The sequence below is a fragment of the Ogataea haglerorum genome (assembly GCF_019207285.1).
Source record: "Ogataea haglerorum isolate 81-453-3 chromosome Unknown 81-453-3_NODE_7_length_556738_cov_96.333754, whole genome shotgun sequence".
NCBI lineage: Eukaryota > Fungi > Ascomycota > Pichiomycetes > Pichiales > Pichiaceae > Ogataea > Ogataea haglerorum.
Genome location: NW_025065157.1, coordinates 445,875 through 471,862, shown reverse-complemented (window position 1 = coordinate 471,862; position 25,988 = coordinate 445,875). Strand labels below are relative to the sequence as shown.

The 25,988-nt window shown below is 55.4% G+C and overlaps 17 protein-coding genes across 17 annotated transcripts; 12 read left to right on the top strand and 5 right to left on the bottom strand.

Moving 5' to 3' along the window:
- Positions 1-45: 45 nt before the first annotated feature.
- Positions 46-1,066, top strand: KL911_002936 (uncharacterized protein; the record flags this gene model as incomplete). Its single annotated transcript, XM_043198060.1, has 2 exons — positions 46-279; positions 347-1,066. The coding sequence occupies 2 exons, from the start codon at positions 46-48 to the stop codon at positions 1,064-1,066; spliced, it is 954 nt and encodes a 317-aa protein (XP_043054534.1).
- Positions 1,067-1,183: 117 nt separating this feature from the next.
- On the bottom strand, positions 1,184-2,589 carry KL911_002935 (uncharacterized protein; the record flags this gene model as incomplete). Its single annotated transcript, XM_043198059.1, has 2 exons — positions 1,184-2,201; positions 2,489-2,589. The coding sequence occupies 2 exons, from the start codon at positions 2,587-2,589 to the stop codon at positions 1,184-1,186; spliced, it is 1,119 nt and encodes a 372-aa protein (XP_043054533.1).
- A 674-nt stretch (positions 2,590-3,263) lies between these two features.
- On the top strand, positions 3,264-5,749 carry KL911_002934 (uncharacterized protein; the record flags this gene model as incomplete). Its single annotated transcript, XM_043198058.1, has 2 exons — positions 3,264-4,136; positions 4,196-5,749. The coding sequence occupies 2 exons, from the start codon at positions 3,264-3,266 to the stop codon at positions 5,747-5,749; spliced, it is 2,427 nt and encodes an 808-aa protein (XP_043054532.1).
- Positions 5,750-5,785: 36 nt separating this feature from the next.
- Positions 5,786-6,922, top strand: KL911_002933 (uncharacterized protein; the record flags this gene model as incomplete). Its single annotated transcript, XM_043198057.1, has 1 exon — positions 5,786-6,922. The coding sequence occupies one exon, from the start codon at positions 5,786-5,788 to the stop codon at positions 6,920-6,922; it is 1,137 nt and encodes a 378-aa protein (XP_043054531.1).
- Positions 6,923-6,966: 44 nt separating this feature from the next.
- KL911_002932 (uncharacterized protein) lies at positions 6,967-7,818 on the bottom strand (the record flags this gene model as incomplete). The annotated part of the gene is made up of 1 exon (XM_043198056.1): positions 6,967-7,818. The coding sequence occupies one exon, from the start codon at positions 7,816-7,818 to the stop codon at positions 6,967-6,969; it is 852 nt and encodes a 283-aa protein (XP_043054530.1).
- Positions 7,819-7,932: 114 nt separating this feature from the next.
- On the top strand, positions 7,933-8,474 carry KL911_002931 (uncharacterized protein; the record flags this gene model as incomplete). Its single annotated transcript, XM_043198055.1, has 2 exons — positions 7,933-8,035; positions 8,122-8,474. 2 exons carry the CDS (start codon positions 7,933-7,935, stop codon positions 8,472-8,474), a joined length of 456 nt encoding a protein of 151 aa, XP_043054529.1.
- A 624-nt stretch (positions 8,475-9,098) lies between these two features.
- On the top strand, positions 9,099-10,298 carry KL911_002930 (uncharacterized protein; the record flags this gene model as incomplete). Its single annotated transcript, XM_043198054.1, has 1 exon — positions 9,099-10,298. The coding sequence occupies one exon, from the start codon at positions 9,099-9,101 to the stop codon at positions 10,296-10,298; it is 1,200 nt and encodes a 399-aa protein (XP_043054528.1).
- Positions 10,299-10,307: 9 nt separating this feature from the next.
- On the bottom strand, positions 10,308-10,874 carry KL911_002929 (uncharacterized protein; the record flags this gene model as incomplete). The annotated part of the gene is made up of 1 exon (XM_043198052.1): positions 10,308-10,874. One exon carries the CDS (start codon positions 10,872-10,874, stop codon positions 10,308-10,310), a length of 567 nt encoding a protein of 188 aa, XP_043054527.1.
- A 42-nt stretch (positions 10,875-10,916) lies between these two features.
- On the top strand, positions 10,917-11,525 carry KL911_002928 (uncharacterized protein; the record flags this gene model as incomplete). Its single annotated transcript, XM_043198051.1, has 2 exons — positions 10,917-10,927; positions 11,033-11,525. 2 exons carry the CDS (start codon positions 10,917-10,919, stop codon positions 11,523-11,525), a joined length of 504 nt encoding a protein of 167 aa, XP_043054526.1.
- Positions 11,526-11,691: 166 nt separating this feature from the next.
- KL911_002927 (uncharacterized protein) lies at positions 11,692-12,918 on the top strand (the record flags this gene model as incomplete). Its single annotated transcript, XM_043198050.1, has 1 exon — positions 11,692-12,918. One exon carries the CDS (start codon positions 11,692-11,694, stop codon positions 12,916-12,918), a length of 1,227 nt encoding a protein of 408 aa, XP_043054525.1.
- Positions 12,919-12,968: 50 nt separating this feature from the next.
- KL911_002926 (uncharacterized protein) lies at positions 12,969-14,114 on the bottom strand (the record flags this gene model as incomplete). Its single annotated transcript, XM_043198049.1, has 1 exon — positions 12,969-14,114. One exon carries the CDS (start codon positions 14,112-14,114, stop codon positions 12,969-12,971), a length of 1,146 nt encoding a protein of 381 aa, XP_043054524.1.
- A 306-nt stretch (positions 14,115-14,420) lies between these two features.
- Positions 14,421-15,752, top strand: KL911_002925 (uncharacterized protein; the record flags this gene model as incomplete). The annotated part of the gene is made up of 1 exon (XM_043198048.1): positions 14,421-15,752. One exon carries the CDS (start codon positions 14,421-14,423, stop codon positions 15,750-15,752), a length of 1,332 nt encoding a protein of 443 aa, XP_043054523.1.
- A 244-nt stretch (positions 15,753-15,996) lies between these two features.
- Positions 15,997-18,345, top strand: KL911_002924 (uncharacterized protein; the record flags this gene model as incomplete). Its single annotated transcript, XM_043198047.1, has 1 exon — positions 15,997-18,345. One exon carries the CDS (start codon positions 15,997-15,999, stop codon positions 18,343-18,345), a length of 2,349 nt encoding a protein of 782 aa, XP_043054522.1.
- Positions 18,346-18,445: 100 nt separating this feature from the next.
- Positions 18,446-19,102, top strand: KL911_002923 (uncharacterized protein; the record flags this gene model as incomplete). The annotated part of the gene is made up of 1 exon (XM_043198046.1): positions 18,446-19,102. One exon carries the CDS (start codon positions 18,446-18,448, stop codon positions 19,100-19,102), a length of 657 nt encoding a protein of 218 aa, XP_043054521.1.
- Positions 19,103-19,251: 149 nt separating this feature from the next.
- On the top strand, positions 19,252-21,204 carry KL911_002922 (uncharacterized protein; the record flags this gene model as incomplete). Its single annotated transcript, XM_043198045.1, has 1 exon — positions 19,252-21,204. The coding sequence occupies one exon, from the start codon at positions 19,252-19,254 to the stop codon at positions 21,202-21,204; it is 1,953 nt and encodes a 650-aa protein (XP_043054520.1).
- A 159-nt stretch (positions 21,205-21,363) lies between these two features.
- KL911_002921 (uncharacterized protein) lies at positions 21,364-24,024 on the top strand (the record flags this gene model as incomplete). The annotated part of the gene is made up of 1 exon (XM_043198044.1): positions 21,364-24,024. The coding sequence occupies one exon, from the start codon at positions 21,364-21,366 to the stop codon at positions 24,022-24,024; it is 2,661 nt and encodes an 886-aa protein (XP_043054519.1).
- An 82-nt stretch (positions 24,025-24,106) lies between these two features.
- KL911_002920 (uncharacterized protein) lies at positions 24,107-25,813 on the bottom strand (the record flags this gene model as incomplete). The annotated part of the gene is made up of 1 exon (XM_043198043.1): positions 24,107-25,813. One exon carries the CDS (start codon positions 25,811-25,813, stop codon positions 24,107-24,109), a length of 1,707 nt encoding a protein of 568 aa, XP_043054518.1.
- Between the last annotated feature and the right edge of the window lie 175 nt (positions 25,814-25,988).

The window sequence follows — 25,988 nt, the reverse complement described above, 5'->3', positions numbered from 1 at the left end:
AGGAACGAGATCGACGACGCGACGAGCGCGCCGTTGTGCGCGAAAATGGCCGCCCGCAGCAGCCCGAGAAATTCCAAGTACGACATCGACCGCAGGGTTAGCGATTTAGTTCTTCGAGCACAGCCAGCCGATAATTTACTTGGCGAAATATTTATTATTCCTGATTTTTATTTTGATATTGCCGGTTTGGGAGCATTACTCGCAGGACTTAAAACGAGCGCCGGCCGCACAAAGCGACAGCATGAGCCAGCTGCGCAAAAAACAGTCGCTGTCCATACTGTCCGGCTCGCATCTGAACCAGCTGAGCGGCGCGGCGGCCGCCGGCTCCAACACGCCGCTGAAAGAGCGGGTCGTCAGCGAAAGCACGGGGCTAATCAAATTTGCGCTGCGCCAGAGTTCCGACAAGCACAACCCGGCCGACGACGCCGACAAGCACGGTCTGCCAATCTACGTTCCAATTGAGGAAAACGTCAAAGACGCCAACGGAAGGACACAAGAGCTGAACAGCCTGATGTTCCAGCTCGCGTCGAAACAGCGCAAGGCGCTCGAATTGAAGGAGGAGCTGGAGTCGGTCGAGGCAGAGGTCAGTCACCTGGAGCTGCAGTGTAGAAAACTGATGGATATACCCGGGGAACGCAAGCTGGCAAAGAAACCGTCCCTGCTGAATTTTGCTCCGCGGAGCCAGAAAGTCGGCCCGGAGCCCGGTACACAGCTGTCCAAGACACTCAACACATTTACCAGCAGTCTGAGCAGCAACATCAATGCGAACGACCTGCTGAATAAGGGAAAGACGTTTTTTGAGAACCTGAACAAAGAGAACGAGAAGTGGATCTCGGACCTGCACAGCAGAGCGGCCAGCTTCAGGAACGAGGAGCGGCCGATGCTCAGGAAGCTCATGGGACAGAAAGCCGACAGCTCGCCGCTGCTCCCGAAGCTCAGGTCGTCTCTCGGCCTCTTCCACCCGTCCAGGCCGGACAGCGAGCCCGAGCTCTCGGACGAGGAGCTCTCCTTCGAGACACATCCTTGCACCACAGACTACAGCTTATCGGAGCGCAAACTAGACTGAAAATTTAAATCGCGCAGAGTCACTACTTCCTGTACGAAAAATACCACGGAAACCGGAAATGACCTTCAATGACTCTTCATTATCTACGTTCATCTTTACACTGTTTCTTTTTCACCCTCAAGCGGACTGTCTCTGGTACTCCTTGGTCATGTCTGCGTCTGGAATAGAGCCGCAAACGGTCTCGACCATGATACCCGTGACCAGGTAAGGGTCGATGTTGGAGGCCGGTCTTCTGTCCTCGAAGTAGCCGTATCCCTCAGCCTGGACAGATCTTGGAATTCTGACAGAGGCACCTCTGTTGGCAACACCGTACGAGAAGCTCTCCATGGAGGCGGTCTCGTGGCGGCCGGTGAGTCTGAGCTCGTTGTCGGAACCGTAGAGAGCAATGTGCTCCTTGTGTCTCTTGGACAGCTTCTCGATGGCCTCCTCGATGGCCTTCATTCCGCCAGGCTTTCTCATCGAGGCGGTGGAGACGTTGGTGTGGCAACCAGCACCGTTCCAGTCTCCCTTCAGCGGCTTTGGATGGAACGTCACCTTGACGCCAAACTCCTCGGCAACTCTGTTGAGCAGGTATCTGGCGATCCAGAGCTCGTCTCCCATCTTGATTCCCTCGCACGGTCCGACCTGGAACTCCCACTGGGAAGGCATCACCTCGGCGTTGATACCGGAGATGGTGACGCCGGCGTACAGGCACGCTCTGTAGTGGGCCTCGATGACGTCTCTGGCGTACACTTTTCCTGTACCCACACCGCAGTAGTATGGTCCCTGTGGGGCTGGGAAACCCCCCTTTGGCCAGCCATAGATAGAGCCGTCCACAGGGTCCAGCAGAGTGTACTCCTGCTCAAGACCGAACCAGATGTGCTCCGAGGCGTGGGCGGTCATGAGCTTGTTGCACTCGTGTCTGTGGTTGAACTTGTTTGGGGTTCCGTCGTTGTTCCAGCACTCGCACAGGACAATGATGTTATCGCCCTTTCTGAATGGGTCTGGGTAGAAGGCGACGGGTCTGAGGTAGACGTCCGAGTTGTCGCCGGGAGCCTGGCCGGTGGAGGAGCCGTCAAAGTTCCACTCTGGCAGCTGGGACACGTCGGTGATCTTCTTGGACAGCGTTCTGCCCTTGGATCTCGTTTCTCCGGAACTGTCGATCCAGACGTACTCGGCGACGATCTTTCCGCGCTGATCCAGGTCCAGATACTTGGAGAGGATGTTGGTGTGTTCCAAAATCGAGATTTCTTGAACCATTGTTGTTTGTTAGAGAAGGAGAGTTAGCTAAATTATCTCGTTGTAGCGGATAACCAGTTATTTTTATACGACTGCATGTTTCTGTTAGCTGTTGGAAACAAGTGGTATATGCACACGACCTTTCTTTAGCCTGCGAATAAGGACGCCAGAGCGGAAATCGGAAAAACGTGGATCCGGAAACACGGCCTCAGGGCTTGCGGGTGTGCAGGCTCCCTATTGGCCGAGGCTGGCGGCCGTGGGCCGCCAGCGTGCTCGCTCGAGAGCTGTGAACCTTGTGACCCCATTCTGCAGACGCGAAAAAGAAAAGATGATAACGCCCATTTTTTCGTCATTCGACCGCTTCTCTGGCCTGCTTTCCATCTTGGTTGGGGGGAGGCCTGTAGTGCAGCGGGCGATTGTGATTGCCCGACGCCATGCATTCAACTGCCTATTTTGGCGCGTTACATATCTATGCTTTATCATTGGCGATTATCCCAATTCGCGTCGACACCGTCGACACGCCCTTCGCGAACGACCCGGCGTCGAGCAGAAAAAGTCGTGCTTTCCGTCGACACTCGTTCGCTTCCCCTTTTGGAAAGAGAATAACACTAAACATATATATTTCGAAAAGCCCCTATATTTCGCCGTTATGACCTCTACGGACGAGATTTTCAAACTGGCCAACCAGTCGATCGACGAGCTGCTGCGAGAAACCAGCTCGCAGCCCCCACATAACCCACACCGATCGTCTTCCCCCACCACCGAACCACTGCAAATCGAGGATGTAAACAACGACACAAAAAACATCGTCAACTCGAGCACAAAGGAGACCCCCGTCTTCAACGGCCCCCGTGCCCTTGAACAGAGCCCCATCAAAAAGTCCGTGCTGGCATTTCAGCCGGAAATCGGGCCGGACGAGCTGTTTGACAGGCCGCTGCCGGCCCTGAAGCCGTCGGAGTCGGACTACTCCATCAGGTCGATGCCCAATCTGCCGTCCGCGACGGCCAATTTGTGGGACTCGCCGTCGGCGCGGTCCAGCACGTCGGCAGACTCCGAGAGAACCATCGCCGTCGACGAGAAACGGCCGGGCAGCCCCCACAAGAACCTGTACGAGCAACTGCAGAACGTCGCTCGCGAGCAGCCCACGGCGCCCCGCGCAAACTCTGCGGGCTCGCTGCCCGCCCCACCTAATAACGCCCGCCACGTCTCGTCGCACAGCACCGCGTCTCTGAGCGAGAACGATTTTGTTTCCGCCGAGGAGGGCAGCTCGAGCGGCCGCGCATCGGAGCCGGACAGCGACGCGACGGTCGACATCGCCGACGAGACCGCCGACGACACCATGCAGACCCACGAGACCGGCCAGGGTCCAAAAGACGCCGCGTTCGTGGACGACCTGTACGAGTCGTTCGAAGCTCCAGAAATCGCACCGTCGCAAAAGCGCGTCTCGTCGGCCGAGTCGGCCGAGCCGGAGGCCGTCCTGGCGATCTGGTCGACGCAGGAAGACTTCCAGAAAGTGCACAAGACGCAGCCGTCGTTCCAGAGCATCTGCGACCCGAAGAAGCACGTGGTGAGCACGGACCACTTCAAGGACATCAAAATCAGAGACCCGGTGCTTGTGCGGGACGACAACGACGCCGACGACGAGGGCGACGAGCCCCGCCGCGCCAGCTTTGCTGCCCCAGACGTGTCGCTTGAGAAGACGTTCCACAACCCGCTGGACTCGATCCAGGACACCGACACCTCGAAGGTGTCGCTCGGCTCGATCCACCTCTCGGACGTGCTCCTGGACGGCGACGACTCGTTCCTACGGGAAATCGAGGCGTGGCAGCCGGAGACGCATGTGCAGCCGCCGGTCACGCCGGCCGCCAACGCAGAAACGCTCTCCAACGTGTGGCGGCGCGGCACGCTGAGCAGAAAGCCTGTCTCGGCGAAAACCGACAACGCGAGCGTCCCGATCCCGCGCATGTCGGCGGACGAGGTGGAGCAGCTCATGCTCCTCAAGAAAGTGACCAGCGACGAGTTCCAGGTCAAGGAGGCCAACAGCAGGCTGACGTTCGAGAGCAACGCGCCGCACCTGGAGCAGTGCGTGCAGGTGAGCGACGCGAGAAGCGAGGAGACCGACGACAGGGCCTCGGCGATCGTGCCGGAGCTGTCGATCGCCACGGGCCAGACCGCGCGCCGGTACGGCGAGCTGGCGCAGCTGGGCGACGCGCAGACGAACTCGCGCGTCGGCTCTGCGCTGTCGTCGTCGACAAAGCTGGGCGAGCCCGCGCCGCTCGTGCTGGGCGAGCAGGGCCGGTTCTTCCTGCGCGTGATGGCGGTGCGGGAGCTGAACCTGCCCGAGCTGGTGCGGCGCAACGCGCAGTTCCAGATCGTCCTCGACAACTCGATCCACCGGCTCACGACAGACTACTTCCCGGTCGAGTCCGCGCAGTTTGTGCCCGTGAACAAGGAGTTCGAGCTCGTGGTGGGCGCGTCGCTCGACGTCGTGCTCACGCTGCGGCTGCGCTACGACAAGCCCAAGGACCAGCTGGTGGAGGTGGTGGAGAAGCGCAGGGCGAAGCCGAAGAACGCGCTGGCGAAGCTGCTCGGCGTCAAGGACATCGTCACGTCGACGCGGTACGTGACCCGCCCTGCCGAGAAGGACCCGCTCGAGCACGCGCTGGCCGCGGACGGCTCGTTCGCGAAGCTCAGGATCTCGTTCGACAGCTTCAGGGAGCAGGTCACGTGCGAGTCCAAGATCTTCCGGCTCGACGCGCTGAACGAGTGGACCGCCGTGGGCGGACGGACGGCGGCTCCGTACAGAGCGTGCGCGGTCGACTTCAACATGCTCTTTGTGCCGCGCACCAGCGAGCACGAGACGCTGCCGACGAGCATCAAGAACGCGTACGAGCAGGTCGAGCAGGTGCGCGGCACGCTCGCCACGCGCCACGAGGGCTACATGTACCAGGAGGGCGGCGACATGGAGGTGTGGACGCGGCGCTTCTTCACGCTCGACGGCTACGACCTGTGCGCGCACCACGAGACGACGCGGAAGCTGCGCGCGCGCATCAACCTGCGGCGCGTCGTGGACGTCGAGTACGTGGGGAAGACGGCGGCGCACGGCCAGGGCGGCCGGCGCGTGTACAGCGACCGGCTGCTGCTGAACGACGCGTTCCGGCTCCGTTTTGCGAACGGCGAGACGATCTACTTTGGCTGCGACAGCAGCCGCGAGAAGACGGAGTGGGTGGGCGTGCTGGAGACGCTGGCGGCCAGAAACGCGTTCCGCCGCCAGCCGTGGGTCAAGCAGATGGTGGCCAAGTGCGGCTAGCGGCACCGTTTCTCTCCGCGGACAGCGCCCCGGCCGGGGGCCCGGTGTGCGGCGCAAGCGAAAACTCGGCCACGCCGAATTGCCATCTAGAGTATCTTATCTTTGCGCGTGCAAGGGTGTGTCTGCGCATGCATGCGCGCCTGCCAAGTATATAAACCCCAGATAAGGCCCTGTCACCGCCCACACACAAGATGCCAGAGCAGACGAGTATCGAGTTTGTGCCTTTGCACGGCCAGCCCTTCGGTGCAGAGGTGCGTCTGCCAAGCTACACGAGCAACCCTGCCGAGCTGAACGACGCCGACTTCCAGAAGCTCAAGGAGGCGCTCATGACGTACTCCGTGCTGGTGGTGCCGAACCAGGAGCGCCTGTCGCCGCAGTCGCAGCACGCGCTGACCGTGCGGTTCGACCCGACGACCAGCAGCGGCTACGGCCACGACCCGAGCCTGTTCCACTCGGCCAAGTCGATTCTGGCCAAGGACGGCCGCTCGGTGCCTACGCGGCCGGAGGTCCAGATGGTGGGCAACGGCTCGTTCGAGGCGGGCCACGAGGGCATGAAGGCCTTCACGCTGGAGCACCCGACCCACCACCACTTCCACAAGGACGTCCTGAGCGACGAGGAGGTTGCGCGCGGCCAGACACGCTTCTACAGATGGCACATCGACGCGGCGCTGTACGAGCTGGCGCCGCCCGTCGTGACGACGCTGCTGGGGCTGATCGTCCCGTCGAAGAACGAGACGCAGAGAATCGTCTACGAGGACACCAAGGAGGTCAAGGAGCTTGTCAAGGGCGCCACCGCGTTTGCGTCGGGCAAGATCGCGTTCGACCTGCTCTCCGACGAGGACAAGCAGTTCGCTCTCAGCCACACCGTCGTGTACGCTCCGCACCCCTACATCTTCATCAACAACTGCAAGGCCACCTCCGACGGTCTCACCATCGTCTCTGAAAAGCCTCCGAGGGAGGTGCCTCTCGACGAGCTGCCACCATGGGACCCGTCCAAGGTCAAGAAGCTGCCCATGGTCTGGACGAACCCGGTCACCAAAAACCAGCACCTCCAGGTGCACGGGTGCTGCGTGTACCAGCTGGTGAACAGCAGCACGGGCGAGGTGGTGGCCGAGCTCGAGCAGGCGCGCGAGATCGTGCACCGGCTCATGCGGCCCGCCATCTCGCCGCAGCACATCTACTGCCACGGCTGGAGCAAGGGCGACCTGTGCATCTTCCACAACCGCGGCGTGATCCACAGCGTCACCGGCGAGTTCGAGCCGCACGAAAAACGGCTCATGCACCAGTGCAACGTCGCCAGCGGCGAGGACCCTGTGCTGCTCAACTAACCAGGTGTATACGGAGAAGTGAATTATTAGTGTACAGAAAGTGTCTAGCGGCGTCTTCGTCTGCCCCCGCCGCCGCGCTCGCCGCGCTCGCCGCGGTCCCTGTAGCTCTGCTGGGGCGAGCCCGTCTCGAGGTCTCTGTCGGCCTGGTCGCGCTGGCTGCCCTGCGCCCTGCCCGACTTGTTGCCCGGCTCGGGCGTCGAGTTCGAGGCCGGCCGCGACGGCAGTTTCGAGCCCTGCTGCGGCTGCGCGCCGTCCTTCTTCGGCGCAAACATGTTGGGCATCGCCATGAACGGAGGCATCCCCATCATGAACGGAGGCGGCATCGGCGTCTGGCCGTTTGCACCGGGCATCCCGCCAGGCATCCCGCCCAGCAGCCCGCTCAGACTAGGCGGAATCGAGCCGCTCGCTATCAGGTCGTTGATCAGCTTCGACGGGTTGAACTCGGCACGCAGCTTGTCCTGTTTCGAGCAGTACGCCAGCCACGACAGCTCGTCAAAGCCGTAGTTGAAGTAGTCCGAGATGTCTGCGCCCGGCAGACGCCACGGCTTCTCCTTCAGCTCCTCCAGAGACAGCTGCGTGATCGGCTGGCCCTCGTACGACGCCACCTGGTTTATGTCTAGTCCTGTTGTCTGTGTGAAAATCGGAACGGACGCCTGTGCTGCGCCTGCAGCGGGCTGCTCTTTCGCCTTGTCGTCCACGGCCACCGCCTTCGACTCGGACGCCCCAATGATGAACTCCACGTCCGAGTCGGAGTCGGACTCCTCGCTGCTGGACTCCTCGCTCGCGGCCTTCTGCGCTGGCTCCAGCTCGGCACCGTCCTTCGCCTCGATCGTCGTCTCTGTCTGCTGCGCGTCCCTGTCCTCCGCGGACCCGTACAAAAACTCGTCGTCGTCCATGAACAAATAAATAAATATTTTATTATTTAGGAAGGGGAACAAAGAGAGACATATTTTCGGACGCGGAAAAGAACGGCCGTGTCACCGCGGGAGGACAAGGCGGATGCCGCTGGCATGGCGACTCTGCCCGCGCCGCCAGACACTCGTGAGAGCCTGATCCTGCCCTGCGCCACAACGGCCGTCTCTGCTGCGCCACAACAAAACTCCGACCAGCCTCGTCACGTGCGCACACACAGGGCTCGCGGATATAAAAAATTTTAAACCTTTTTTCAAACTCTCCAAACTACAGTACCCGAGATGTAGGTATAACGTTTCAGATAGCGGCGCAGGGCCAGTCACTTCGGCTCTGCTCCGCCGCCGTGCCCAAACTAACAAACAGGTCGAAGAGAACTAAGAAGGTTGGAATCACCGGTAAATACGGTGTCAGATACGGTTCTTCCCTGAGAAGACAATGTAAGAAGCTCGAAGTTCAACAACACTCCAAGTACGACTGCTCGTTCTGCGGAAAGAAGACCGTCAAGAGAGGAGCTGCTGGAATCTGGACTTGCAAGTCCTGCAAGAAGACTGTTGCTGGAGGAGCCTACACCGTTTCGACTGCTGCTGCCGCCACTATCAGATCCACCATCAGACGTCTGAGAGAGTTGGCTGAGGCATAAGTAAGACTAATAGCAGATACAGAAAGAGGAATGCTAGTAGACAGAGAGCGCATGTGGCGAGGCGATTGAGTGCTAAAAAAGAGACGATTGCACGTCGATCGGCCCGTAAAAGGTTTTCTCCAAAAAAAAAGTTGGTGCATGCGGGGTTTGAACCCGCGACCATCGCGTAACTTCGTAATGAAACGATGTGTGACGTTAGTATAGACGTCTGACCGACTATAAGCACGATGCTCTTGACCTCTGAGCTAATGCACCATTTTTTCAAAAATTTTTGCTTAGCAGCATTGGCATAGAACAGGAGCCAGAATATATTTTTGCAGTGTAGCGTACAGGGGCCAGCCTTTTGGGCCCGGACCAAGCGCATGTGTTGCACAGCCCCCCTGGAAGCCGTTGGGGGCTGTAGGAATTTTTCTGAATTTTTCTGACGGCATAAAGCGTCTATTCGCTATAGGCCATAAGCTGATCCGGGCCTAAATTGTCCAGATTTACATGAGCAGCACTGAGCAGCCACGGGAAAAACCCTCTGGGCCGATTACCTGCGTTCGGGCCGTCCAAGTCCAGCGGTCCATTGCTTTGCTACGAGATTTAATCATGTAGCCGTTTTTTTTTAATTTTATATTTTTCATGAGACTGCGAGCGTTGCGTCTGGCCCGAAGACTGAGCTGCCTGCGCGGATCGACGCTTGCAGACTACGTTCAGCCCACCCCCGGCCCAAACGACCAGATCGTCGTCTCGATGTCGTCGGGCGTCGACTCCTCGGTAGCCGCGCTCATGTATGCCAAACAGTACAAGAACGTCAAAGGCATATTCATGGCGAACTGGTCGCCCGATACCAGGGGAGGCGTGTCGACGTGCACAGTCGAGAGCGACTGGGAGGAAGTGCAGACGATCTGCAACCAGATCGGGATCCCCTGTGAGCGCGTGAATTTCGAAAAAGAGTACTGGTCTGACGTCTTCGAGCCCATGCTCGAGATGTATCGCAGGGGCCTGACGCCGAATCCGGACGTCGGGTGCAACAGGTACGTCAAGTTCGGCAAGATGATCGAGCACCTGTCCAACCGGCTCCCGCAGGACAACTGGTGGCTGGTGACTGGTCACTACGCGCGGATCATGAAGCACAGAGCTACGGGCGAGCCGCATCTTCTGAGAGCGTGCTATCCGCCGAAAGACCAGTCGTACTATCTCAGCCAGATGCCGGAGTCCGTTCTCAGCAGAGTCTTGATGCCCATTGGCCATTACACCAAGCCAGAGGTCAGAGAGCTGGCGCAGCGGTACGGGCTGGCTTCCAAGAACAAGCGCGACTCGCAGGGGCTGTGTTTTGTCTCGCAGCACGGCAAATTCAAGGATTTCCTCGACGAGTTCCTGCCCCCGAACCCGGGGGACATCGTCACCGCAGACGGCCGTGTCTGGGGCAGACACAACGGGCTCTGGCACGGCACCATTGGCCAGCGGTCCGGCGTCTCGATGCCGCAGGGAGATCCGGAGATGAAGGGCGTGTGGTTTATTTCGGGCAAGAACTACGACAAGAACCAGCTGGTCATCTCGAAAAAGACCGACCGCGCGGCTTTCGAAAAAGACCGTCTCAAAGTGGCCGACTGGAGGTGGATAAACTCGTCCGTCGGCTTCGCGGATTTTGATACCGCACAGCTGGCCGTCCAGGTCCGGTCGCTGGAGCCGCCGCGCGCGCTCAGGGCGGTGGTGGCCGGCGACGAGCCCGAGTTCGTGCTGCGCGAAAAAGTCCACGGCGTGGCACCAGGCCAGAACCTGGTCCTGTATAAAGACGAGCGCGTTCTCGGCGGCGGAGTCATCGCCGAGGCCACCTAATGTACATACCTATTTACTCTGCTTCTGCTCCACCAGCGCCGTGTACCGACGGAGCTTCGTCTCCACGTCCAGATAGAATGTCGCCTGCTCAAACGTGTCGACCATGTACATGCGCATAAGCCGGTTGGAGCGCACAACGGCAGCATAGAACCGTTTCTTCAGCGCCACAAGCGCGTCCATCGCCTCGGCCACGTTCCTCTGGTCAAACGCCATCAGTTTCGCCGCAGCCGTCCGCGTCCGGGCGTCGCTCATCAGATCGTCCCATTGCTGGAGACGCAGCTGCAATTCGTCCAGCTTGTTCACGTGCTGCTCCATCTCGTGCAAGGACGCAACAACGAGCCGGCATTTTTCCTCCACAGACATGCTGTCGTCGCGCGACACCGGAGTAATACCCAAGAGCCCCTGTGTCTGTGCGCGTTCGAGCACACGCATCAGGTCCGCGTGCTCGGCCAGAAAGCCCTGGAACTGCTCCACAACGCGCCGCAGCTGCGCGTAGACGTCGGACCCGCCCTCGCAGAGCGTCTCGAGCACCAAAATGCGGGACTCGATGGTCTCCAGCAGCTGCCGAATACTCATTAGGAAACTGAAGCACAAGAAAACGCTGACATAAGCAGAGGCATGTCGTGCTGGTATTTTTTTTGTTGCCATCCCAAAAGCTACGTACTACAAAACAAATAGACAAGTCAAGTTAGATAAAATGGTAAGTGTTGAATGCCCGCGGCAGGCCGTGCCAGTGCTCTAACAATTCTAGTCAAGATCTGGGTAAGTTTGCAAGAATTGTGTTTCATTGGAGTCGTCTCTAACCTCAGTGTTGCTGTTTCCGACGAGGCCTTGAAGGCTTTCAACGACCTGAAGCTCGGCAAGAAGTTCAAGTCGATCATCTACAAGCTCAATGACGCCAAAACCGAGATCGTCGTCGACTCGACCTCCACCGAGGACGCGTACGACGCTTTCGTCGAGAACCTGCCGGAAAACGACTGCAGATACGCCGTCTACGACTTCGAGTACGAGGTCGGCCAGGGCGACGGCAAGAGAAACAAGATCGTTTTCTACCAGTGGTCGCCAGACACCGCCAGCGTCAGAGCCAAGATGGTCTACGCATCTTCCAAGGACGCCCTGAGAAGAGCCCTGAACGGCGTTGGAACCGAAATCCAGGGCACTGACTTCAGCGAGGTTGCGTACGAGAGTGTCCTGGAGAAGATCAGCAGAACCACTGGTCTCCATTAGTGTCCATAGCTGGTGTATAGTTAACTTCCCCTGTTATCTGTGTTACCCGGCCGTGCCCCCCCGGTGCTGGTTTGGCGGACAGCCATTTCTGAGGCCTGTAATTTCGGGACTAGAATTTTGGGGGTAGTAAATTTAGGGTCCAGATAACAAGGCCTTCCAGCCCAGCATGTCCCCTGCCGTCAACCGCAAGCTGCCCAGAGCCAACCTGGAGCAGAAGATCATGATCCTGGACCAGTTCCACGACTCCAAGCGTCCGCAGAGCGAGATTGTCAACTACTACCGCAACCAGTTTGCCATTTCCACGTCCAGTCTCTCGGAGTGGCTAAAGAACGAGGACGACCTGCGCCAGCGCTACCGCGAGACGCAGCAGGTTGACAGCGCCACCTCCAAGTCCCTGCGCACCTCCAAACGCAAGCTCTCGTTCAAATACGAGCCGATCAACAAGGCTATGTACAAAGTGGTTGAGGAGCGGCTGGCCCAGAATCTGCCCATTTCTGAGCCGATCTTGCGCGAGTACTGGGTCAAATTCGCCAAGCAGTACGGCGTGACCGACCCCAAGCGGTTGCAGTCGTTCAGCCACGGCTGGCTGTCCACTTTCAAGAAGCGGCACGGTCTGAACAACATGATGGGCCGCGACGGGAGACGGCAGAACGGCTCGTCGGTGCCCGACCAGACGGCGACGTCGTCGGGCGTCGGGCCGGCCAGCACCACCTCTGAGTCGGAGCTCTCGAGCGTGATGCCTGCGCCGGAATACTCGTATCCTAATGCACCGCCACAGAGCTACGACCATCAGCTCGCTCAGCCACAGCCGACGTTCAGCAACACGAGGCAGCAGCAGCAGAGCCGGCAGAACCAGGGAGACAACCAGGAGTACCTCATGATGGACTCGAACGGCGCACAGCAGCACGCCGCGCCACATAACGTCCAGAGCGAGAGGTACCACCAGTACGACGTCAGCCACCTGCTGAACAATCCCGGCTCTGACACCCCCTCGAGGTCGCTTGCTCCGCCGCAGAGCACTCCGGCGGCGCAGAAAAACCAGCTCTCGCACACGTCGACCCCTCACAACGGCTCAGTCAGCTCGCCCGTGGCGCAGTTCCAGGCCCAGGTGCAGGGATATCTTCCCGTGGACCACCGGTTCCCTGCCTTGACTCCCAGACAGACACGGCCAGAACCGGAGCAGGATATCACGGTGGATATCTCAGACATGGAGAAGTTCATTTTTGTCTACTCGGAGCGATTTTTCCAGCAGTACGGCTACCAGTTTACCAAGTCGAAAGAAATATTCGACGCGTTCAAGACGAAATTTATGGAAGAAAAATTAATCTACAACTCCAACGGACTCAAGCCGGGGCAAGCGATGGACGACTTCTTTCTACGCAGAATGAGATGAGATATTTCATAACCTAATTAGAAGCCTCTATCTAGAGCAGAGCTCGCAACCTAGTTCATGTCTCTGACAGGTTGGCCAGCACTCTGCTGATGTTGCTGCTGTATCATTTCTGCTTCATACTGCTCCTGCTGGACGTTGCTGCCGCTCAGAGCCTGAGAGCTCTCGATCTCATGGAAGTCCAGAATCTCGCTGTACATCATTATTCTCCAGGTATCAAGCGGCAGGTCTGCGTCGTTGAAACTCCAGTCAAACTTCTCCTCAGCGCTCGGCTCGTCCGAAGGGTCGTGGTACGGACTCAAGTACGGGTGTTCGAGCGCCTGCTCGGCAGTGACCCGCTTGCGAGGATCGAAAACAAGCATCTTGGAAAGCAAGTCGACCGCCTCGGGCTCGACACCCTTAAATCGCTCAGACAACGGGACTGGCTCTTTGTGAGGAAGCGATTGGACGAATCTGAGCGTGTTTTCCGAACAGATGGTGTCGATAACGTCTGGAGGCGGGGATCCCAAAAGCTCGGTGATGATCGAGAACTGGTGAACGTGGTCTTTACCGGGGAACAGTGGCTTGCCTTCAATCATCTCTGCAAAAATACACCCTGCAGACCAGATATCCACCTCTGTGTCGTACTTTTGCCACGTGAGCATGATTTCCGGCGCACGATAGTACCGGGTGGAAACGTAGCCTGTCATCTGTGGGTCCTGGATTCTGGCAAGGCCAAAGTCGCATATTTTCAGGTCGCAATTTTCATTAATTAAGATGTTGCTTGGTTTCAAATCTCTGTGGATTACCCCCGCAGAGTGCACGTACTTGAGTCCACGTAGGATTTGGTATAGAAAGTATTGGATGAACTGTTTCTCCAAAGTCCTTGACGTCAGCAGTCTGTGTAAATCCGTTCCCTGCAGCTCGGTGACAAAGTAAATGTCTTCCAGAGGCGACAGGAAAATATCGTCAAGCGAAATCAGGTTCTCATGTCTGAGGTGGTTGAGCAGTTTGAGCTCGCGGTACGTTCTCTTTGCCAACACAGCTGTTGAGAACGGCTTCATGACCTTCTTGATGGCAACGTTCTGTTGCGTCAGCTTATCCTTTGCAGAGCACACCAGTCCAAACGCACCCATCCCCACAGGGTTCAGGTCCGTGTATCTGGACGTGGTTTCGAATACCGTTCCGAAAATCTGTGTTCTCGTAAACTCTTGTGTCATGGGAACATATAATAACTATCTATGTTTTTTTCTGTCCGAAACATCTCTGCACTGTTCTTATTATGGAAAGATTCGGTAAATACAGCGGGTATTTACTAGTGCTACGCCCCCCACTGTTCCAGAGCGCTGGACCGACGCGTCTAGCGCGCAAATGACAGAGCATACGGGCGCATACCAGGTTCCGGCTAGTGATCGCCCAGTCCCGCGCGGGCTGCCGTTTGCCGTCGTTATCTGTCTCGCACCCTTGCACCAGACAAGCACAGTTATCAAATCCTAAATTTTTCTTATTCCGCACAAGCTAAACTGATGGTCTCTGACGAAGCGGCCGCCCTGGACGCGAAATACGAGTGCCACGCCGAGGAGTTCACCTTCCCAACATTCAAATCGATGGGGTTGGATGGCCCGGCAGATCAGAAAGTGACCTATCTCTGCGGGAACTCGCTCGGACTTATGCCCAAGAACCTCCCACAGGCGGTCAATGCTGAGCTGGATGCGTGGGCCGCACGCGCTGTGGAGTCTCATTTCAGGCACCCGCACGAAAATACGGGCGGAACTCCGTGGATGGACATCGACCTGCCGGTGGTTCCTCTGCTGGCACCAGTGGTCGGTGCGAAACCAAGCGAGGTGGCGTGTATGGGAACGCTGACAATGAATCTGAACTCACTCCTGTGCGCGTTTTATAGGCCAACCAAAGAAAAGTACAAAATTGTGTTTGAGAAAGGCGCGTTTCCGTCTGATTACTATGCTTTTCTCAACATGGTCAAGTTACATGGCTTCACGGAGTCTGCCTTGATCCAGCTCGAACCAAGACCCAACGAGTTCACACTGCGGACAGAGGACATTCTCAAGACGATCGGGGATCAAAGCGAGAGCATTGCGCTTGTTTGCTTGCCCGGTATCCAGTATTACACGGGACAGTACTTTGAGATTGAGAAGATCACAGCCTTTGCTCACGCCAAAAACTGTGTGGTTGGCTGGGATCTTGCCCACGCTGTTGGCAACGTGGACCTGAAGTTGCACGACTGGGACGTGGACTTTGCTGCTTGGTGTTCCTACAAATATCTCAATTCGGGGCCTGGTGCTATCGGAGGCATCTTCGTTCACGAGAAGCATTGCAGGCCGGACGTGCCGCGGCTCGCTGGCTGGTGGGGAAACGATGCGGGCGAGCGGTTCAAGATGCTCGAGAGATTCAGGCCAATCGAAAGTGCGCTCGGATTTAGACAGTCCAATCCGAGCGTACTGGACGTTGTGTCCCTGAAGGCCTCGTTGGAAACCATGCACAAATGTGGTGGTATCGAAAAACTACGAGCAAAGAGCGTGCAGCTGACAAACTTTTTGGAGAGGCTGCTGCGCGCGTCGCCATATTACCGTGACGTCAGCGAGTCCAGCAGCACCAGCGGTCCGCATTTTGTCATTCTGACTCCATCGGATTCGAATCAGAGAGGAGCGCAGCTGTCGCTGCTGTTCAAGCCTGAAGATGCAATGGAGAAAGTGTTCACGTACATGAACACGCACGGAGTTGTCTGCGACGAACGGCGGCCTAATGTGATCAGGTTGGCTCCCGCGCCTTTGTACAACACGTTTGCCGATTGCGTCAGGTGCGTTACCCTGCTCAACGAAAGTTTTTCAGGCTGGTAGGTAACTGTGGTGGTGGCTTCGACGGTGGCTCGATTGTGCGCCCCTGCTAAACAATGTATTGCGGCTCGACGGCGATTGTAAAACGGTGGCACATTTTTAACTGCACGTGACTGGATCTAATCCTGAAAATTTGGGGAGCTAACGTTTGCTTGGCGTAGGGTATTTTCGAAGGCGTTCTTGCCAAGCTCCTTTGCGTATAAAACTTCGACACTTGACAGGAAAATTTTCGCTATCGCAGATCTCGATGTTCCGGTCTAACTTTGAACGCTCAGTGGAAAACGATGATCCCGAGATCCAGTACCAGACTGCAAGTGTGGCGTCGTCCCGAGAGTCTGTGGCGAATGTGGTCATTGAGGAATACAACGAGGAGCCTGTTCCTGCCTTTGACTACGTCAAAGAGGTCGTGAAAAGCCCCGGTTCCAAGGCCACCACCTACGTGAAGTCCCTGTTCCCTATTCTTGGATGGATCGGCCACTATCCGTTCACTCCATCCTGGATCTACAGTGACTTTGTGGCTGGTGTCACGGTTGCTATTGTGCTGGTCCCTCAGTCCATGTCGTATGCGCAGCTCGCCGGCTTGCCCTCCGAGTACGGTCTCTATTCGTCGTTTGTTGGCGTGCTTATCTACGCCTTCTTTGCCACTTCCAAGGACGTCTCCATTGGACCCGTTGCCGTGATGAGTTTGGAAGTCGGGAGGTTAATTGCTCGCGTGCAGGAAAAGACAAACCACGCCTACGAGGCTCCGGTCATTGCCACAATGGTCGCACTACTTTGCGGGTCGATTGCGCTTGGCTTGGGTCTTCTGAGACTCGGCTTCATCGTCGAGCTGATCTCGTTGCCGGCCGTTCTCGCCTTCATGACGGGTTCGGCGTTCAACATCATCGTCGGCCAAGTCCCCGGTCTCATGGGCTTTAGTAAGCACGTCAACTCCAAAACCGCAACCTACAAAGTCGTCATCAACACGCTGAAAAATTTGCACCGCACCAAAGTCGACGCAGCATTTGGCTTCGTGTCGCTGTTTATTCTCTACGCCTGGAAGTACACCACGTCCTACCTGTACAAGCGCTACCCGAAGCAGAAAATCTACTTTTATCTGCAGCAGCTGAGAAGCGCAATTGTGATTATTTTCAGCACCCTCATCAGTTACCTGATTATTAGACACCACAAGAAGAAACACAGTTTCAGTGTGAACGGAGAAGTGCCTTCTGGACTGAAACACGTCGGAGTCATGAAGACGCCTGATGGGCTCGTGAACCACATCGCCTCGGAGCTTCCGGCTGCTACCATCATCCTGGTTCTTGAGCACATCTCCATCTCTAAATCGTTCGGAAGAATCAACGACTACAAGATCAACCCTAACCAGGAGCTGATTGCCATCGGCGTGACCAACCTTATAGGCACATTCTTCAACGCATATCCTGCCACCGGGTCCTTCAGCAGAACCGCCCTGAAGGCCAAGTGTGGTGTCAAGACTCCGTTTGCAGGAGTATTCACTGGAGCCTGTGTGTTGCTCTCCATCTACTGTTTCACGGACGCTTTCTACTATATTCCGAAGGCCTCTCTGTCGGCCATTATCATCCACGCCGTGGGTGATCTTCTCGCCTCCTACAAGATCAGTTGGAACCTGTGGAAAGTCCAGCCGCTGGACTTTGCCATTTTCCTCATCGGTGTGATCATCACTGTGTTTGCCACCATCGAAGATGGAATTTATTTCGTTATTTGCGCCTCTGCGGCTGCTATTCTGTGGAGACTGTGCAAGCCAAACGGCACTTTCCTCGGAAGAGTGCGTGTCGTTGAGGTTGTCGACCCAATTGTGGCCAGTGCTGACAACCAGCTCGAAAACGATAGCAGCAAGAAGGGCGATGCCAACGTCGAGAGCAGGCCTGTCTACAGGACGCATTACAGATGGGTGCCGCTCAGAACGAATCCTAACAGCGCCACGCCCGTGCACTGTGTCTACGTCAACGAGAAAGTTGCCGTGTCGCCTCCGCCTCCAGGAGTGATTGTGTTCCGTCCAAGTGAGGCCTTCATCTACTCCAACTGTTCCAGGCAGATAGACGCCGTTCTGGACGAGGTGAAGAGAGTGACCCGTCCACATCATGCCAAAGTTGAGAAAACGTTCAATAATCCCGGACAGCTGAACGTGAAGTGGCTGCACAAATTCACGCGCTACCAAGAACCAGAGGAAGACAATAGACCGGCCCTGAAGATCGTCCACTTCGACTTCAGCCAGGTGACGTTTGTGGACGCGACTGCAGTGCAGTCGTTGATCGATCTGAAAAAGAGTTTGGACCTCCATGCAGGCCACGAATACGAGATCCACTTCTCGGGAATAATCAGTCCATGGATCAGACGGGCCCTCATTGGCGGCGGATTCGGCCGCAGTGTGCATGACGAGTCCGACCAGGAGCTCAAGAATGGAGATTCCTCGGTGGAAGAACTCGAAGAGGACAAGTCCAAGTATCACGATATCGAGAGACATACTCTGGACGCCGGTCTTGGCGAGGACCAAACCCGCCTGTATGCGCTTTCGGGAACAAACTACCCATGTTTCCACTTCGATATTCCATCGTACACGTATTTGGACGAGTGACGCTTGTTTAGAATGTATTTATTGCGAATGAGACAAATTAATGATGCGATAGGAAAAATACTGTAATATTTAAATTATTTGTTTTTTTGAATGTGCATTAATGCATGGAGAAATACTGCTGATTCGGTTTTCAGATCTTTGTCCGCCTCTCGAGTCGGCGCTGATAGACGTCATCAACAGAGGTTACAACAAGCCGCGAGACAGGTACGGAGTAATTGACACGCCGCGGATCAAGCACTCGCTGCTCAGGGATCTGAATATCAAAGATCCAGAGCAGTCGTATCTTGCGCTGTTCCTGGCACCTAAAAGCGACACTTTGATAGAGAGAGACGATACTGCCGCCGAGGCGACCAACAAGTTCATCAGCAAGTTCCCGGAAATGAGTTTCCCAACACGTGTCAGCCAGCTGGACGACTACTCGGATGTGGAGTCGCGCATACTGGGAACAGTCGGGATTAGGAAAATAGATAGGGGCCACGAGCTGACCGCATTCACGTCGTTCTACCCGCAATTGTCGGGCAAGATGATGGATTTCATCCACGGAGTGGGCAAAAACGTCGGCTCGAAAACAATTGTCGCAGACGTGATTGCAGAGCACAATCTGGTGGAGTTTTACGAAAAACACCAGTACAGAGAAGTACGCCGCATTCCGTGCAAGATAGACAAGCAGACTAATTTGGTGATTGGATCTGTGATGGAGGACGGCGTCAAGGCCAAAAAGGACTTCACGATGGTGGAGATGGAACGGGTGTTGTAGAATGTACAGATGACTCTTCTGGCGGTGCTTACATCAGCTGGAAGAAAAAAAAATCTATTTGAACGTTGATGTATAAAACCTGGTTTTCAGGCTTTAGAAACTATTCGAAAAAAGTTGTACGCACTCGCAAGGGACTGCAGGTCAAGAAAATGAGCAGCGAATTTAACAGAGAGCAGCTGGAGTCGGTTTTGAAGAGAAGATTCTTCTACGCTCCTGCTTTTGAGATTTACGGAGGTGTGTCTGGGCTCTACGACTACGGTCCGCCAGGATGTGCTCTCCAGGCCAACATTGTCGATACGTGGAGAAAGCATTTCATTTTGGAGGAGGACATGCTGGAGGTGGACTGCACAATGCTGACGCCGCACGAGGTTCTGAAGACGTCTGGCCACGTTGATAAATTTGCAGATTGGATGTGTCGGGACCTCAAGACCGGCGAGATCTTCCGAGCAGACCATCTTGTTGAGGAGGTTCTGGAGGCCAGACTTAAGGGCGACAAGGAGGCTCGTGGCGAGCGAGTGGAGGACGTCGAGGAGGACGAGCAGAAAAAGAAGAGAAAGAAGAAGGTCAAGGAAATCAAGGCCGTGAAGCTTGATGACGAGGTGGTCAAGGAGTACGAGACCATTCTGGCCAAAATTGACGGCTACTCTGGCCCTGAGCTGGGCGAGATCATGGAAAAGCACAAAATTGGAAACCCTGCTACCGGCGAGCCTCTGGAGGCTCCTATGGCCTTTAATTTGATGTTCGAGACCGCGATTGGTCCGTCGGGACAGATGAAGGGCTATTTGAGACCAGAGACCGCCCAGGGACAGTTTTTGAACTTTTCGAAGCTTCTGGACTTCAACAACGAGAAGATGCCGTTTGCATCTGCGTCGATCGGCAAGTCGTTCAGAAACGAGATTTCTCCTAGATCCGGGCTTTTGAGAGTGAGAGAGTTTCTGATGGCCGAGATCGAGCACTTTGTCGACCCAGAAAACAAGTCCCATCCAAACTTCAAGAGCGTCGAGCATGTCGTTCTGAACTTTTGGCCACGAGAGGTGCAGCAAGAGGGTATCACCCAGACGTCCAAAATTACTGTCGGCGAGGCCGTCAGGTCAGGAATGGTCGACAACGAGACTCTGGGATACTTTTTGGCGAGAATCTATCAGTTCCTGATCAAGATCGGTGCCAACCCTGACAAAATCAGGTTTAGACAGCACATGGCGAACGAAATGGCGCACTATGCCCAGGACTGCTGGGACGCCGAGCTGCAGACGTCGTACGGATGGATTGAGTGTGTAGGCTGCGCCGACAGGTCTGCCTACGATCTGTCTGTGCACTCGGCCAGAACCAAGGAGAAGCTGTGTGTCAGAGAGCCTTTGCCAGAACCCAAGATTGTCGAGAGACTGGAGTGCGAGATCGACAAGAAGAAGTTCGGCCCAAAGTTCAGAAAAGACGCTCCGAAGGTCGAGCAATGGCTGCTGTCCAGAACAGAGTGCGAGCTCGAGGACCTGGCCAAGGAGCTTGACGAAAAACTGAAAATCACCGCCAAGATCCCGGAAACCACCGTTCCAGAGGTCGAGATCCCTGCCGAGCTGCTGAAGATCTCCAAGGTCAAAAAGACAGAGCACATCAGAGAATACATTCCAAACGTGATCGAGCCTTCGTTCGGTATCGGCCGTATCATCTACTCTGTGTTTGAGCACTCTTTCTGGACCAGGCCGGAGGACTCTGCGCGGTGCGTCCTGTCGTTGCCGCCATTGGTGGCCCCAACCAAGGTGCTGCTCGTGCCGTTGTCCAACCACGAGACCCTGCTACCAGTGCTGAAGCGGGTCAAGGATAAACTGAAGGCGAAGCAGATTCCGTTCAAGGTGGACGACTCGTCTGCGTCGATCGGGAAGAGATACGCCAGAAACGACGAGTTGGGAACTCCGTTCGGCGTCACGATCGACTTCGACTCGCTGAAAGACAACAGCGTCACCTTGAGAGAGAGAGACTCGACGCTGCAGGTGAGGGGCTCGATCGACGACGTTGTCGACGCCATACTCAGGCTCACCTATGACGGCGTCGACTGGAAGGAGGGCACCAAGAACCTGGAGAGCTTCGAGGCCAAGGCGGACGAGTAGTGCCTGAAGCTAGCTACATGAATGTAATTTTGCACCCACACCCGTGCACCACCCGTAGCAGCAGTAAAGAAAAACAAAATAAAACCTGTTTCCAGGCGAAAATACATGAAATTCTCTTGTTGATCAGCCCAACCATCGTACATCACCGGCTGCACACAAATGGAGACACACGAGATAGGCGAAACGGGCACAGGCACAGGGATAGCCACGCTGCCGCGGTACAAGGCCACATACAACGTGAGTGCGCTAGCGACCGATTCTGCAGAGAATCTGGATTTGCAAAGCCCAGGGCCTGCAGACGATGCGCAGGACTCCGTGAACGGGTTCGAGCCGCTCCAGGAAGCCCTGGCGACTTCTGACTTTTTCAAGCCCAAGATGGCCCCCAATATCCCCAACACCAGTACGGCGTCATTACCGTCGCAGGTGGGCGAGTACGAGGGACAAGCGTTGCAATTGGACACTGAGGTGAAGGTGATGTCGATACAGAGCTCGCCGGTGCCGAAACTGCACCACAAACACGGGTCAATTGGAGACATGCTGAGCGAAAAGGAAGATCTAGCAGACAAAGCTGCACGACAGTCGATGACTACAGAGAAGTCGAACTACTCGCAGATCATAGAAGGGTACCAGGAGAGCGCGCACTCTATAGCAAACCAGGAACCGGAAACCATGGCGGAGCAGGATCGGGGTTCGAAATCTCGTGACGGCTTGAATCTGGCTGCTCAACAGTCAAATGGCTCTGCCAATGTTACGAGCGTGCCAGACACACTGCCAAAAAAACACGTGCAGACCCCGAGCCGGTCTGCGTCGTCGTCGGTGTCGTCGTCGCGCAAGGCGAGCTCAAACGCCACCACGCCGTCGTCGGAGGTGAAGAAGACCAAGACCAAGACCAAGAAAATGTTTGGCAACCTCACGAGCTTCGTGTCGAGTCTCACTCCCTCGGGCTCCCGCTCGGCATCGCAGTCCAGAGTCATCTCTGAGCCGTACGATTACGTGCGTCACCAGCACGTCGAGTACGACCCAAACTCGCAAACATACATTGGGCTCCCCGAAGAATGGAAACGGGCATTGGCCGCACAGGGCGTCACTGTCGAGGACCAGAAAAAAAATCCCCAGGCTGCCAACCAGGTGATTAATTTCTTCAACTCCAACTTCAACGATGAGTCCAACAACAAATTCATGAAGGTCCAGGGCCACGACTCGGACCGCAGCAACGACAATGACAGTCTGAGCGAAAGCGAATACAAGACTCCGAATATCAGCTCTTCCACGCAATTCGACACCACAGACTATGCCACGCCTTCCAGCCCCGCAAGCTCTGGGTTCCAACAGACCCCGATTGCTTTTCAAAAAGAGACGTTCCTTTCGCCGGACGCGGACAGCGAATTCATTCCTCGAAGACATGCTCCTCCTCCGCCCTCTTCGACGCCCTCCAAGACGGCTACCACGCTGCCGATGTCTGCCAAAAGCCCGTTGAGCTCGGTGTCGCGGATCCCTTCGGGCTCTCAAAAGGCGGCCTCGTCGCCCTCGTCGCTCATTGGCAGTATATCTCGTCGTTTCGGCTCGAATCACTCGAAGTCTGGCACGCGCCCCCACAGACCCCAGATCTTGCATCTTGGCGAGTTTCTCCCAGTGCCGACGAGTCCAAAGCAAACGGCCATTGGAGCACCACCGCAGAAGGAAGATGCAACGGCCAGGCCAGAAGAGAAAGAGATACTGCCCCCTGTGCCTCCACATCTACCGCCTGTTCCACCCCAGGTTCCTACAAAGGAGGTGCAGCTGCCACAGAAACCAGATGACTCTGAGAAGCCCCAGATGCCGCCAATTCCAAAAGGAAAGCCAAAGAGTGCCAAAATACCGCTGACGGAGGACGAGCAGGAGCGCAGACGTGAGCTCCGCAGAGCCAAAGAGAGAAAGTATCTGCAGCGTCTGCTGGAGATATGTTCTTCCGACGATCCTAGCGAAAGATACCACAACCTTGTCAAAATAGGACAGGGTGCTTCTGGAGGAGTCTACACGGCCACCGAGGTCGAGAGCAATACCTGTGTTGCCATTAAGCAGATGGAATTGGAGAGGCAACCGAAGAAGGAGCTAATTATCAACGAGATTCTGGTGATGAAAGGGTCCAAGCATAAAAACATCGTGAATTTTATTGAAGCGTACCTGATGAAAAAAGACCTCTGGGTTGTGATGGAGTATATGGAAGGAGGCTCCCTGACCGACATTGTGACCCACAGCGTGATGACAGAGCGTCAAATGGGTGCTGTTTGCAGGGAGACGTTGCAGGGTCTCAAGTTTCTGCACTCAAAGGGCATCATACACAGAGACATCAAATCTGACAACATTCTTCTCTCTTTGCAGGGAGACATCAAACTCACCGACTTTGGCTTCTGTGCCCAAATCAAAGATTACTCCGCGAAAAGAAACACCATGGTGGGTACTCCGTACTGGATGGCTCCCGAGGTGGTCACCAAGACCGAGTACGGCCCTAAGGTTGATGTTTGGTCCTTGGGCATTATGACCATCGAGATGATCGAAGGGGAGCCTCCGTACTTAAACGAGACTCCTTTGCGGGCCCTCTACCTCATTACCACAAACGGAAAACCTACATTGAACGATCCGGACTCGCTCTCCGAGGAGCTACAAGACTTTCTGAACCACTGTCTGGAGGTGAATCCAGATAAACGTCTCGACTCTGCACAGCTCTTGGAACTGCCGTTCATCAAAAATGCCGACGACAACAGCTCTCTGGCGCCGCTGGTCAAGTTGGCCAGAATGCAAAAAATCGCTGAGCTTCCTGAAAGCGAAGACCACTCATAGACAAGCATCTACCTTGATTAGGCGTAAGCATACAATTTCTATTGTACAAATAATGTAACAGAGGTAATTACGTGGGAGCCGTTCAGATACTTTCATCGTCGTCTTCGTCATCGTCGTCTTCGGGCGAGCTCACCACCACGTACTTGGATTGAACAAAAAAGAGCTTGACAACGGTCTTGCCCTTGTTGTCGAACTGGTAGAAATTTCCCATTGGCACCTCAAAAGAGCAACCCGAAACCACCACAAATGGATTGTGCGAGAGCGTCACTTCCAGAACTCCCTGAATCACGAAGAAGATGAAGTATGTGTCGTCGTTCGACTTGATGGCTTTGCGCGAACCCACGGGGATTTCAATTATACCCCCACCGCTGAACTCGCTGTCCTGATCAAACAGTGTCGCGATCCGAAAGAACTCCTCGCTGTTCTTAATGATGGAAATGTTTTTCGATTTGTTGGGAGCCCAAGCAACCGTTCTCTCAATCTGGTTCTCGGAACCCGGACCCTCAAAAACTGGAATAGTAAGCGAATTCTGTTGCAACCAGTCGCTGCCGTCTAGCTCGCTGGCGATCTCTTGCTCCTTCTCTTTTTCGGGCTGCTCAGTGATTTGGGGTGGTGCCGCCACTGGACGTAGCTTCTCAGCCTCTTCGCTTTTTGGTGTTCGACTTCGTCTTCGAGCTTTTGTCGAAGGTGGTGCAGAGGACTGTCTCCTTTTCCTGGTAGGCTCTGCGACCGGACGGTGAAGCACGTCTTTGATTTTCTTCACGTACGTGCCGTTTTCGGTCGTCGTTTCATAGATAATTTTCTCGTTTCTCCACCAGGCAACAGGCGAAACTCTTGTTCTGGAAGACCTTCTCACTCCATTTTCTGACGTAGGTGTCTCTTCTTTTGGAAAAACCTCCTCCACCGACGCATCGTTGTCCTTGCCTTCTGCTTTGTCGGAGTCCTCAGAAACGCTTACCACCCCGTCGTCCTCGCTTTCCGCCTCAGGAGCAGAGTCCGTTTCTGCTTCGAAGTCATCATCTTCGTCAACGTCTGCGTTTTCTGGCGCCGACTCTTCTGATTCAGAAGGAGCTGATTTTTTACCTCGTGGCCTTCTTTTCCGACTCGAATTAATTGGGTCGTCGTCATCAGAAATTATCACTTTGTTCTTGCTCGACGTTTTCTTCTGAAGTGCCATGTTCTTCGTCACGGCAGCAAACTTACGAGAAGCGGTAGATGACTTGGACCGAAGTTTCATCTCACGCACTTCTTCTTCGGATTTATCCTCGCTATCCAGATGGAGAACGTTCTCTTCAGTGGTCGGCAGGCTTTTCTTCAAAGGCGAAGGCTGTAGTTTCTTGGGCGAATTCGAAGGTTGAGTTTGCGATGAGCGAGGAGAGCCATTCAAAGAGGCTCTACGGCGCACATTCGGTTTGATTGGAGAACCCATTCGCGTAGCTGCATTTATTATTTTGTCTGCATCCTCAGAGTCACTTGCGTCGGGACTCTCTTCACTCGAAGAGACTATCAGCCGAGTTCCTTTACTTTGTGGTTGCTTGCTGTGATTGAACGGCGAGCTTCCCGGAGCTTGCTGGCTTTTGAGCTGTTCGTATCTCATGGACAGTCTTTTGTTGGGGGACGTGTTGACACTCTTGTTGTTAGGACTCTCGTACTCCTCGTCTGAAAGAAAGAAATCCTTGAGATCTTCAAGCCCGTTTTCATTCTTTCGGGGCGTTCTAGTGAGGTAAAACCCTGTTTTGCGACCCACTTTACCAGGGGGCTCGAATACTTCGCTTTTCCTATAACTCATCCTTGCGCTAGGTGTTTATGTGTATTAGAGAACTGCGGTACAATTGCAAAGACTAGCGGCACTTCAAATGGTCACCAGGCTATCGGCTCAAATGGGTATCTTTCAAGACACGTTCTGATGGCGCAACTAATAAATATTCACACCGCTAGTTTGTAAACATCAACTATAAAACCAA